At 35.8% G+C, this 13,203-nt stretch overlaps 1 protein-coding gene across 1 annotated transcript; it reads right to left on the reverse strand.

Moving 5' to 3' along the window:
- Positions 1–6,283: 6,283 nt before the first annotated feature.
- Positions 6,284–7,426, reverse strand: LOC133821143 (MLP-like protein 31). The gene is made up of 2 exons (XM_062253619.1): positions 7,161–7,426; positions 6,284–6,804 (listed from the first exon to the last, which is right to left on the reverse strand). The coding sequence occupies exons 1-2, from the start codon at positions 7,351–7,353 to the stop codon at positions 6,527–6,529; spliced, it is 471 nt and encodes a 156-aa protein (XP_062109603.1). The 5' UTR covers positions 7,354–7,426; the 3' UTR covers positions 6,284–6,526.
- Positions 7,427–13,203: the final 5,777 nt, after the last annotated feature.

Genomic DNA, 13,203 nt, shown 5'->3' on the forward strand with positions numbered 1-13,203 from the left:
ATGACCTCTACACGGAGACCAAATTAGCTAAGGAGATATGGGATGCACTTGAGAAAAAGTATAAGGCGAAAGAGGAAGGTACCAAAAAGTTTTTGATATCTCAATACTTTGATTTCAAATTTTTTGGTGATAAACCTATTCTTCCTCAAATTCATGAATTGAAAATAATTTTTAACAAATTGAAAGTGCTAAAGATTGAGCTTCTCGAGGCCTTTCAAGTTGGTGCTATAGTGGCTAAATTACCACCAACTTGGAAGAGCTATAGGAAAAGAATCCTTCATAAGAATGAGGATTATTCTTTGGAAGATATCCAAAAGCATATTCGAATCGAAGAGGAATCGATATGTAGAGATAAACTTGTGGAGGGGTCTAATGGAGAGACTTCCAAAGCAAATGCGGTGTCACAACCAAAACATCCCAAAAACAAAGGGAAAAAGGGTAATGGGAAAAATTTGGGTCCAAAAACCAACCCAAACAAGTTTAAGGGCGAGAAATGTCCTTGCTTTGTGTGTGGGAAAAATGGTCACTATGCTAGAGAGTGTAGGCATAGAAAAGATCAACAAGGACCTAAGGTGAACGCAACTCAAGAGGAAAACATAGTTGCTACCCTTAGTGAGGTGAATGCAGTCAAAGGCAAGGTGAAAGGGTGGTGGTATGATACATGTGCCACCGTCCATGTCACCTATGACAAATCATTGTTCAAGACATTTGAAGAGTCAAAGGCCAACCATGAGATACAAATGGGTAATGAGGGCAAATCCAAGGTGCTTGGCAAAGGTACCATTGAAGTCTTTTCCACCTCCGGCAAGAAAGTTACATTAGTGAATGTACTTTATGTTCCCGAAATGAGTAGAAACTTGGTAAGTAGTGATTTGCTTGGCAAGCCCGGCATTAAAGCCGTTTTTGAGTCCGGTAAACTTATACTTACCAAATCAAATGTATTTTTGGGAAGGGGTACTCTTGTGAGGGTATGGTTAAATTGTGCACCAATGATGTAACTTTCAATGTTATCAATAAAAATGTCAATTCTACCTATATTGCTGAGTATGATTCTTTATTTTTGTGGCATCTTAGACTATCACATATAAGTTTTTCAACTATGAAAAGAGTAGTAAAATGTGGTATGATTGCATGCAATATTAAAAACTATGGTAAATGTGAAACATGTGTTAAGGCTAAAATGATTAAGAAACCATTTCCTAGTGTAGAAAGATCATCTAATTTACTAGATTTAATCCATAGTGATCTTTGTGAATTAAATGGTGTTTTAACTAGAGGTGGTCAAAGGTATTTTCTTACTTTTATACATGATTTTAGTAGATATACCTATGTGTTTCTTTTAAAGCATAAAGATGAAACTTTTGATGCTTTTAAATTGTATAAATTAGAAGTTGAAAATAAACTAAATAAAAAGATTAAGGTGATAAGAAGTGATAGAGGAGGAGAGTACTTCTCTAATGAATTCAATACATTTTGTGAAGAAAATGATATAATTCATGAGTGCACTGCACCTTATACACCACAACACAATGGTGTTGCCGAAAGGAAAAATAGGACTTATCTAAAGATGATAAATTCTATGTTGGTGTTTTCTAAGTTGAACTTCAACTTATGGGGTGAAGCTCTTTTAACCGCTTGTCACATTCTTAATCGAATACCGATGAAGAAAAATGAGATATCTCCATATGAGTTATGGAAATGAAGAAAACCCAACATAGGGTACTTCAAAGTGTGGGGGTGTCTTGCATATTGCAAGAAAAACGAACCTAATAGAACAAAGTTAGGTTCAAGAGCCATAAAGTGTGATTTTGTTGGTTATGCCAACAAAAGCAAAGCTTATAGGCTATTAGACTTAGAGTCTAATATTATGATTGAATCTAGAGAAGTTGAATTCTTTGAGAATATGTTATGTGACAACAATTCTCAAGCTTCAACATCTCTAAAGGAGAATTTGTTATATGAGAACAATTCTCAAGCTTCTACATCCAAAGTTGATTCTCAAGAGGAGAATTCTCAAAAGGATGTATAGCAACCCTTTAAACCTAGAAGAAGTCAAAGGCTTAAAAATAATAAAAGTCTATTAGTGGATGAGATAGATTCTCAACGAATTTCATTCTACATGGTAGAAGGAAATAGAGAGGAAGTCATTAGGAAAATTCTTATTGTACTTCTCGTTGAGGAAGATCCTAAGACTTATAGAGAAGCTATGCAATCGAGAGATAGTGAATTTTGGAAAGAAGCCATCAATGATGAGATGGATTCCATTCTTTCCAATAACACTTGGGAATTAGTAGACCTCCCACCGGGGTCTAAGCCAATTGGGTGTAAGTGGGTATTTAGGAGAAAATACCACACTGACGGAACTATCCAAACCTTTAAAGCTAGATTAGTAGCTAAAGGGTTTAGGCAAAAAGAGGGTATCAATTATTTTGATACCTATGCGCCTGTTGCAAGAACAACTTCTATAAGAATTTTGTTCGCTTTAGCTTCTATACACAACTTGTATGTTCACCAAATGGATGTCAAAACGACATTCCTTAATGGTGACCTCAATGAGGAGGTCTATATGGAACAACCCGAAGGGTTTGTCCTACCAAAATATGAACATAAAGTTTGTAGACTTGTAAAATCCTTATATGGATTGAAACAAGCTCCAAAGCAATGGCATGAGAAATTTGATCTAGCAGTCATGTCTAATGGGTTTAGACATAACAATGGAGACAAGTATTTGTATTCCAAAACTTGTAAGGCATATGTGATCATTGTTTGCTTATATGTGGATGACATGCTTATTCTAACTAATAGCATGAAAGGGATAGAAGAAATGAAGAGTTTTCTATCATCAACCTTCAAGATGAAAGATCTTGGAGAAGTTGATACCATACTTGGTATCAAAGTAAAGAAATATAGTGGGGGTTTTGCATTAGTACAAGCCCACTATGTTGAGAAAGTATTGAACAAATTTAACCATCTCAAGGTTAAAGATGCCAATACTCCATTCGATCATAGTGTAAAACTAGAGAAGAATGAAGAAAGAGCAGTGGCTCAATTGGAGTACGCTAGTGCTATAGGGAGTCTAATGTACGCTGCCCAGTGTACTAGACCTGATATAGCATTTGCGGTAAGTAAACTTAGTAGGTTTATAAGTAATCCAAGTATGGATCACTAGAAGGCAATTGGAAGAGTCCTAGGTTATCTCATGAAAACTAAAGGACTAAGCCTTCACTACTCCAAATTTCCTTCGATATTAGAAGCATATACAGATGCAAGTTGGATATCCAATCTTGGGGACAACTTGTCCACAACTGGTTGGGTATTTACACTTGGTGGAGGTGCAATTTCTTGGGGTTCCAAGAAACAAACCTATATATCTCATTCCACTATGGAAGCAGAGTTCATAGCTCTAGCTGCTACCGACAAAGAGGCTGAATGGTTAAGGGATCTGTTGATAGAGATTCCCCTAATCAAAGAAAATGTATCTACTACATCGATATATTGTGATAACCAAGCGACATTGGCTAGAGCATACAGCGGAGTGTATAATGGGAAGTCTAGACACATTAGTCTAAGCCATGGATATGTAAGAGAATTGATTCAAAGAGGAGTCATCTCAATATCCTACGTGAGAACAAGTGAAAATCTGGCAGACCCTTTCACTAAGCCACTAACGAGGGATTTAGTTGTTGCATCATCTAGAGGGATGGGACTTAAACTCCCTAAAGAGATTCACGATTGATGGTAACCTATCTTAACACTAGTTATTCAACTAGTGTTAGGTTTAATAGGTAACAAGTCAATCACGTGAATATTAGTTGTACTCAAAACAAGTCCCATCTGAGATATTGAGTACTTGTGTGTTACCAAGTTGAGGGTTAAAACCGAAAGGTTTTTTAATAGAATTCAGTCTTGTAAAGACAAGTATTTTTGGTAACAAAATACTGTAAGAATTCTACCTATATGGACCTAGGGGTGGTGCCGCCTCTCATGAGAATTGGGAGTATTCTCAAGAACGTCCATGAATGGAAAGTGCACACGGCCATTAACGGTGCAAAGTGAGACATAGAGGTCTCAAGTGAACATCGCAAAGGTGTGTGTGTTATCACCGATTTGTTATCATGGTAAGATGGTTCAATGCCTAGTGCAACCTAATTTTCGACAAATTCTGTGATAATTACACTATAGTGTGTCACATATTGTAACATATAATAGAGAGTAACATATTTGGTGTTACAAATTTGTAACTTCCAAATATTACCCTTTATTGTGTAAAATTGTTGTTACACAATATTGAGATGAATTTCATAAAGCCATATGTGATATGACTGTTAGAGATATGGTTTGGAAAAACAGCACATTTTTAAGTGCTGAAATTAGTCGGTGTCTGCGACCACTGAATGTTGGTGGCCGCGACCTGTGGGACAGAGACCAGTGGCCGCGGCCACAGGCCTAAAACTGACCAATTTTCAGTTTTTTCAATCTTTGTTGAACGGCTCAAAAAACTCAAATAACCCCCAAATCTCTTTTTCAATTCCATATTAATCCAATTAAACATTGGTAACAACCATGGGGGTTGGTGGAATTTGAAATTCAAAGGGTGTCTGTAAACTCTATAAATAGGAGCCTATAGCTCACTTGTAAGACACAACATTTCTATCCATTAGAGCACTTGGCTAGAAACACCTTGAGGCTTGATAATTCCAGAAAGCTTTTCCAATATCTGATAGAGATCCCTTAGTGCTTGAGTTAGGGGGAAATAAGCTTTTGGACAAAGGTTCTAAACCTTGTTCAAGTTGGTGATCCCCAACCCTCTTCACTTAGGTTGTGTAAGTGAGAGTTTCTTGTATTTCTGTTCTTCTTTCTATTGTATTGTTGTCTTCTTATTCACTTGTTATTTTTACTTGTATTTCTTGTTCAAGAGTTGTAATCTTTTCTTTTATTTTGTTTCAAACACTTTACTTTATTTGTAACATTTTGCTTAGAGTTGTATTTTACTATTCTCTTCTTCTTTATCATCTTCTTCATTTCCTTTGTATATTTGTAATTTTCAGTTATAGAGTTGTAACTCCTTTTAATCAATCATTATTATTTGTAATATATTGCATAGAGTTGTAATATTATTATCAATTTCCATTGAGGCAAAATATATTTTCCTAACAATATATATTTATAAAAATATACAAATAAATAAGAAAAACCTAAAATATATATATACCATTGCGGTGCAGAATCGTAGTAGTGAGGATCTGATCGGATCGATTGGTTGCTGGTAATGGCGGTGGTCCGATGAACGACGACAAAGTGGTGGTGGTGGAGGTATCGGTGAGAAAGAAAGAGAAAAAGGAATTAGATTTGGAGATTTGGAGAATGAGAGAAATGAATTTTGGAGAAAAGAATAGAGAGAGAGGACGAAGAGATTGGGAGAGAGATGATGAATAGATAGAGAGAGAAAGAGGATCCTGGGTTGGTATAGAGAGAGGATTTTTCGTTTTTTTGTTCAATTTCGAATGAAGAAGATGAAGAAGGGGATCAAGGTATATATCAATATTAGGGGCGACAAGTACTAATAATTAAAAGAATTGTTTTGTAAAAAAATTTGAAATAAAACGGCGAAATTTTTTCCCCATCATATTATTCAAAATTTATTCATTGTCACCCCTAATATTAAATAAAGTCACCCCTAATCTAATGATGTGTTTATTAGGGGCAACATACTATTGCCCCTAATATTGTTGCCCCTAAAACTGTTTTTTGTTGTAGACATGAGTCTTTTGATGTGCCCCTCCATTAATGTCAGCCACTAGAGGGTTGGATCCTTGGTTACCAGCTCCCATCCTGTTGTACATGTAAGACGGGTTATTATCCCTCCAAACATGAGCTCAGTTGGGCAGGACATTCCCATTGTCGCGTACAATAAACGGATCTCCCCTAATGTGAGTATAATTCAAATCATTGTGGCAAACTGGATGTCCTCTTTGTGGGTTTAAATAATCATGCAAGGATTGCGGCTTGGAGCAAAGACTTTGTTTTTAAATAAAACAATTTTATTATTAAAATATATTTTCTTATTTTTATTTTTTTAATTCATTAGTGAATAAAACTTGAGAGAATTTTAGTCATATTTAAAATTTGTTTGACTAAAATCGGGTTTATGGTATTATTTTGTTCTATTTTACAAAATACAGGATTTGACTTGTCATTTCACAAAACACATGGATCGATGGAGTATTCGGGCAATACAAAGGGACCAAACTGGTATTTTTTTCTTTTATGAGATGGTTAGACCTTTAACAAATTAAGATATTAAACAAATATTGAACATTATAAAAATCTGGGCGTGAGCCATCCCGCCTCCGTCCAAGGCGGAATGTAATCGGACGCCTGGAATACATATCCTCAAATACAAACATAGAGACAATAATGATAACTAGATCATCATACCAAACGTAGGATGACCACTTATTCATACATATATACTCAAAGCTTAAGCCATAAACGTTGCATCTTTAGATGATTCTGGATTGACTATTTATATATCCTGGAGAAGATGAACATCGAGATCTTTAGAAACATCCTCAACGAACTCAATCATGGAGTGCGGGTCCAGGATTTCATCGTGGTGCTTTTCGTACTCGATTGTCCAGTGTATTACGCTTCCCTGGCCATCAGTTTTGGGAGTGGCCTGAAGCGTGAACTTTATGCTCTTGTAGTGCTCCATAAGATCTCCTTCAATAACTTTGAACGTGATTAAATTCTTCTCCTCGTCTATGGCCTCAACTATTTCCTTTGCCACTTTAGCTTTTCCCTCTGCATGCGTTCATGTGATAATATTATTAGGCTTCATATGATAATATTAAATTAAGCTTTGAACCAACTAACCCAAAAAATTTCTGCTTCTTTTTTTTCTTTCCTTTCTAACTACTCAACAAACATAGAAAAACAACTTGCGAATAAAAAAAATCACACCTTTTCTTTTAGTTCTCTGTTTATACACACATATATATATGTAATATTTCTTAGATTTAAGAGCGCGTAATATGAAAAGTTGTACTTTCTCAAAAATTGTTTTTCAAAATTTTCTTTAACAATACACATTCATTCTAACACTATATGAGAGATTAGATCCACAAATATATATACATGTAAATTTTGTCTGGTCTTACCATGGAAGTAATTCCAGTAGATGACAGAACCCACTTGGCCCCATTCACCTTCGTGTAAGTCACAATTCTGAATCTTGTCGGTGCTAGCATGGGTGACATGGTGTGGTTTATGCCTGAACATTTCATGGAATTTTTCAGCAGAGGCCTTGATTTCTACGTTAGTCTCCAGCTTACCAATATCAGACGACGGCATTTTTCTCTTAAAGCTGAATAGCCAAGTTTGAAACCTATATATTTCTTTTCTGATATGAAATGTTGTTGAAGAAAATGGTATGACTTATCAGGCTTTCGCCATCACCCTTTTATAGAAAATCAGGGTCCCGTCTATTCTATAATTTTATCAATCATTCCTCTTAACTTTATATGTTGACCATTTCGCATGTGTTTCAGCACTTTGACCTATACTACAGAATCATGAGTCATGACAAAAGATCTATTGAAAAGCAAAAGTTACATACTACATATGATTCCTTTTAATGGTGATACAGTAAATACAAAATCAATTTAGATTTGATAGGAATGATTCATACAATAATGAACATATAATTATAGGCAGATTTTACTATCAAAAAGACCTATACTGCTCGGACTTTTGTGTATTTCTGACCCGTAAACAGTTTTCGACGTGATTTTTTTTATAATTGTATATTTTGTAGTTATTTAAAGCCTCTTACAAATTTTTATAATTTTTAAATAATTTAGATTGTCGAAAACTAAGTTTAAAGCAGGTCGTTGTACTTGTGACTAATTTTTTTATTCTCATGAAAAACATGTATTTTGAATCTAGTTTTCAGAACTATAAATTATGCAGAATTTTCTGAAAAATATGCAGTATGCTCTAAATAACTACAAATTATACAGTCGTAAAAAAAATCTCGCCGAAAACTGTTCACGGATCAGGAATACACAAGAGACCAACTAGTGGCGCTCTTTTCGAAGCTCGTACAATATAATTTCCCTATAATTACATATATAAAAAGGGCAATTTTTATTCATATACAACAAAAATTACAAACACATATGTACCCACTACAAAAAACATCACTTTTGTTGGCGCGTTTTTAGCAAAAGTCATGATTTGCGCTGACAAAAGCAAGATGGCATTTGGCGACGCATTTTTGCATCAGGAAAAAATTACGGCTGAAGTCCATCAATAATAAGACTTTTGCAGGCGCAAAACAGAATACGCCGACAAAAGTCACTTTTATCGACGCAAAAATGTGTCGGCAAAAATATCGATGCGTCGATGAAAAACTTTCCCACAGAATGAAAAACATTTTTGGCGGCACCAAATTGCGCCGGTAAAAGTGTAGTCTTTTGCCGACGCTAAATTACACCGCAAAAGTTAAGATTTTTAGTGGAGTAAAATTACGCCAGCAAAGATTAAGACCTTTAGCGACGCGATTTTACACCAGTAAAAGCCAGATTTTAGTAGATTGCAATTGCACCGGTAAAAAGCAATTTATTTTTGGCGACAATGATTTTCGCCGATGCAATTTTGCGATGGTAAAAGTTTATTTTTTAAAATTAATAAATTATTAAAAAAATTATATTTAATAATTTTACTATATATTAATATTAATTATTTAATTTTGATTTATTTAGTAATATTATTTAATTTAATTAGAAATAAAATAAAAATTATATTATAACTATTAATGTTAATTGTCTCCACTAAACATGAAAATACAAAAGTAGTTTAGTAAATTAACACAAACTTTGTATCTACAAGTGGGTACTGTCCTCATCATCCTCGCCCCCGTCAGCATCCCCACCCTTGTCAGCTGCACCATCGTCCTCGTAATCGGCATCTTCAGGATCCTCTTCTGGCAAGTCCACAGTAAAACCAGGAGACAATACACCAACGTGCCTCAACAAAGCACTGAGTAACAAATCTGAAGGTCGTTGAGGACTCTCATGTTTAGTCGTATACTTCTTTAGGTGTTGATTTTGCTGTGTAATGGCATTCACTTCAAGTGGCAATTTCCTGAACATTTGAGAAGATCAAGAAGATCCTGCGCTCCTCCAGCCAATTGCCTATAACCTGGGCAATGCTGAAAATCCTTTCTTATAGCGTGAGCGGAGCCCAAGGACATCAGTGACAATGTCCATGTCAGGAGGGAACAAATTCTCGACATTTTCATCAAAACAAAAAGCAGCAGATGATGCAGCGACTCTGCGATGCTCGACTCTCAGTCATCTGAGTCTGCACAATAAAATACACATATTAAATTCCAATTAAAAGAAAACCTAACTCAGAAAGAAAAAAACTAAACAATATGAACATTTCTAAAGGAATGTTATCGATTATATAGTTTCGAAGTATAACTTTATTATCTATCTGCAAAATCCATATCTAAATCAAAAGTATGCAGATATTGATGACATATATGATAAGAGTGGTTAATTCCATTAATGGGGAAATTTACGTCTCTAAACATATATATCAACAATATCTTTATATATTTTTTATTGAGATATGGATTTTCATGACCAAATTAACTTAGTCCACAAGCTCCCAGATTCGGGGACAACATTAGTTACATTCATTTCTATCATGGTCCACAATCATTAATCATAAAGATATTGACACATAGATCATAAAGTTTTAATTGTTATAGATTTAATTAATAATTAATAAGTAATTACTAATTGACACCAACCAATTAATAATTACTATTTATTAATTTTTTACTAAACTTTTAGTTTTTTAAAGTAAACTCTAAGTTAAATGATCATAAATTAATTAAGGTTAGGAAACTTACACGTTTTGTTGTTGCTTCATCGCTAATCCACTTATTCTTCTTCCTGTGGAGCTACTCGAATGTGTTGATCATGCTCAGAAACTGGCCAGTAGACAAGTCGATCTAAAAAAACAAATTATTAGAACACGATAATCCTCATAATATTTTCCTAACTGTAAAGATGTCGGTTATTATAACTTACGTGATCATAAACAGGTTCAACGATGGATTTGGAACTGTGTTCTCTTTGTATGGTCATTTTTGCTCGAGCCTCTTTATTTCTCTTCGATATACACTTCAAACAAAAACTAATACTGATTAATTTAGATGGTAAATTTATAATTAAACATTAATTTAAACACTAAATTATACCTTTTGATTATTAGAATCCCAATAATCTCATAGAATTTCCCAATAAGATGAAGTAACTCTATTAAAAGGTTTTGCCTTCGCTCCCACGTTGTCCACCTCTCACCCAACCTGTACCCAGTGCCTCTTCATTATATGACGCCAATCACTCATATGCTTTTGCATCTATCTTACCATGAAATCGTTGATCACAGAATTCAAAATTCGCATTCTCCTTCCAAAACAGTACATAATTATGCTTGCAAGCATCAATGGACTCATATCCCAATCCAATACTCCGCAAGTTTTCCTTTGCCTCATTGTCAGACTTAGGTAAGATTATTTCCATCAGGCATCGCATCGACTAACAATTCCAGCAAAGCATCAAAGTAATGGTTGATGCACTTGTTAATAACTTTCACATGCATCGACTTCACCAAGAAGTTAAATGCATAATACTTTCTGCAACTCGGGTACAGTTCACTTGACACCTCCTTCAATGAATTGCCGTATTTGATACGATGGTGAACATCTTCTTGGGGAGGATCATGATAATTTCCAGCTAGATTTTCATCTCATCTCTATCGTCATATTGTACCACATGTGGTGGCGGCAGTAGTGACTCTCCATGGTAATCCCACGCTTTGTAGGGCTCTAAGATGCCAGTGTTGAATAAGTGCATCAAAATTACATTTAGAGACACGAACTTAACATTCCCACATTTCTTGCATGGACAATGAGTCAATCCCCGTTTGTTCACAATATTTTGTGCAGCTTCGATGAACTCCTTAACACCATTTCTATACTCCAAAGACCAATGATTCCTAATACTCATCAAGTTTCTGTCACTCGCCATCTTCAACAAAAATTATTAAGAGAATTAATTATCACTAATTATCACAAATTTCATTTTGTTATTTTTTTTTTGTTTATTCCTCAAATTTTATTGAATTATTTAATAATAATTTTATTATATTTTTATTTTACTTAATTATATTTTGTTGACCATTGAAATTGGCCAATGGTCATATGTACGGTATACAACACCTTTTGAATGAATATAAATGTAATATACGATAGGGTACACATATCTTAAACAAACACACTAAAAATTATAGTGGTTTAGCCCTCTTCTGATAAACATTAATAATCTAATCCACTTAGTCTTTAGTATTTAATCACTTGATAGACAATTATATAGATGAACTGAAGAGTTCACTCGTCACCAATTTTCCCAGAGTCTCTCCCGAGAAAATATTTGATAGTACCCAGGGGATCTTACATGACCATCAAGACTGGGGCCAGGCTATGACTGTTAGGGCTAAGGCATTGATTTCCATGACCTCTGAGGAGAAGAATGTGAAGACCCTCATTACTTTAGAGGACCTTAGGAAGGTCGGGTTGTTTCTTTCCACTATCGCCGATGTTCCAGATGAAGATGGTCCCGAGCTCGTGAACGCCATAGACTTCCCAGGACCAATTCATATCGACGAGGTACCCTCTTTGCCCGTGCCAGCTAGACATGAGGGTGATGAGGTGGGTGCATCCGCACACTTACTGCTTGCTTCAGATGATTTTTATGAAGCCACGTTCGAACCCGAATCTCATTTAGAAGGTCTAACCCTTTTATCATTTTTACTTTATGTTTTGTCAGTATTTGATATCCCGCTAATATTTGTTCTTCTTTTGCAGGTTCAGATATGTTCGGCTTTGTTCCCACAATTGAGACTAGCCCTTCCGTCAGAGCAGCTAACAGGGCCAAGGTTGAGCCTGAGACGATAACGGAGGTTCCTCCCGAGTTTCATACTACAACTCCTTTGGCATCTAGTCCTGTTGCGGAGGTAGAGCCATTCTTGCCTACATTGGTTCCTCCCATTATCACTGATGCGGGTACCTCCTCTTCTGTGCATGCTCTATTATTTGAGCCACACCAGTCAGCCAAACAGAATTCAGGTGCCATCATGGACAAAGCGTCCCATGTGGATCAGACAACAATGACGTTTAGGGGGATTAAGAATGAGGACTTGTGCATCATCCTCATGAAATCACTCCTTGAAAATCAAAGTGTAAGTCCTCTATATTTTTCTTTATGTCTGGTCAACTTGTGTGCTGACGTTATCTGGAACTTGTATAATTTTTGCAGGTGCTTATGTTGGTCTCCCATGTCCGTGATAGGTATGTAGAGTATACCTCTACACTTTCCAACCTTCGTTCTGAGCTTGAAGCTGTCTGCCTGGAGGTGCTAGACCTTAGGTGCGTCCTTGGCTCTAGGGATGCGGACATTCCTTTGAAAGATGAAGAGTTCAGCACTCTCCATAGTACCGTGGAGCTCAAATAGTAGGGAGTGACTGAGTTGACTCTCAGGGTAACCAGATGGAGGGGAAACTGGTCATTCAACTCAAACAATCTGAAGCTGAGAAGAAGAAGCCTATCGAGAAGGAGCAAGAGGTCAAGGCTGGCCGAGACAAGGCTTGAGAGGAGTATTCATAGATATCTTTCTCTTGCTTCTATTTGATATGGAAGTCAAACAAAGATCTGAACTTAGATTTCCTTCCTGAGAAGACACGAGCGAAGGAGGTTAAGAAGTGTCTAGCTCGTGAGGTTGTCGAGGCTCAGGGTGGTCTTTTAGATGATACTCCTCGCCTTAATTAGTCTTCTTTTGGTCTTTTATTCTTTATCTTTCCTTTTGTGCCATTGGTGGGGCACCTTGTACTTGAAAGTTTGTACATATGACATTTTAAGCCTTTATGCTTTTTTGTTATGAGTACTCAGTGTATTGATTGAAATTTTTTATTTCCAATGCTTACTAAGTATATCAACTCACAACCCGCATTGGTTCAGTTATTAGTATACTCTTAACACATTTATTTCATGCGCCATACCAACGTTACTCCTTTACATTTTTCGTGCTTTTTGTGCTAACAACCATGGTAATGTGAGTAGTATGATAT

The sequence above is a fragment of the Humulus lupulus genome, chromosome 3 (genome assembly GCF_963169125.1).
Source record: "Humulus lupulus chromosome 3, drHumLupu1.1, whole genome shotgun sequence".
Lineage (NCBI taxonomy): Eukaryota > Viridiplantae > Streptophyta > Magnoliopsida > Rosales > Cannabaceae > Humulus > Humulus lupulus.

Excerpts from the sequence above, each read along its gene's own strand:
- LOC133821143 (XM_062253619.1), bottom strand. The coding sequence starts at position 7,353 with ATGCCGTCGTCTGATATTGGTAAGCTGGAGACTAACGTAGAAATCAAG. Across the intron at positions 6,805-7,160 it reads CTACTGGAATTACTTCCATG|AGGGAAAAGCTAAAGTGGCA; the intron begins GTAAGACCAGAC and ends GAACGCATGCAG.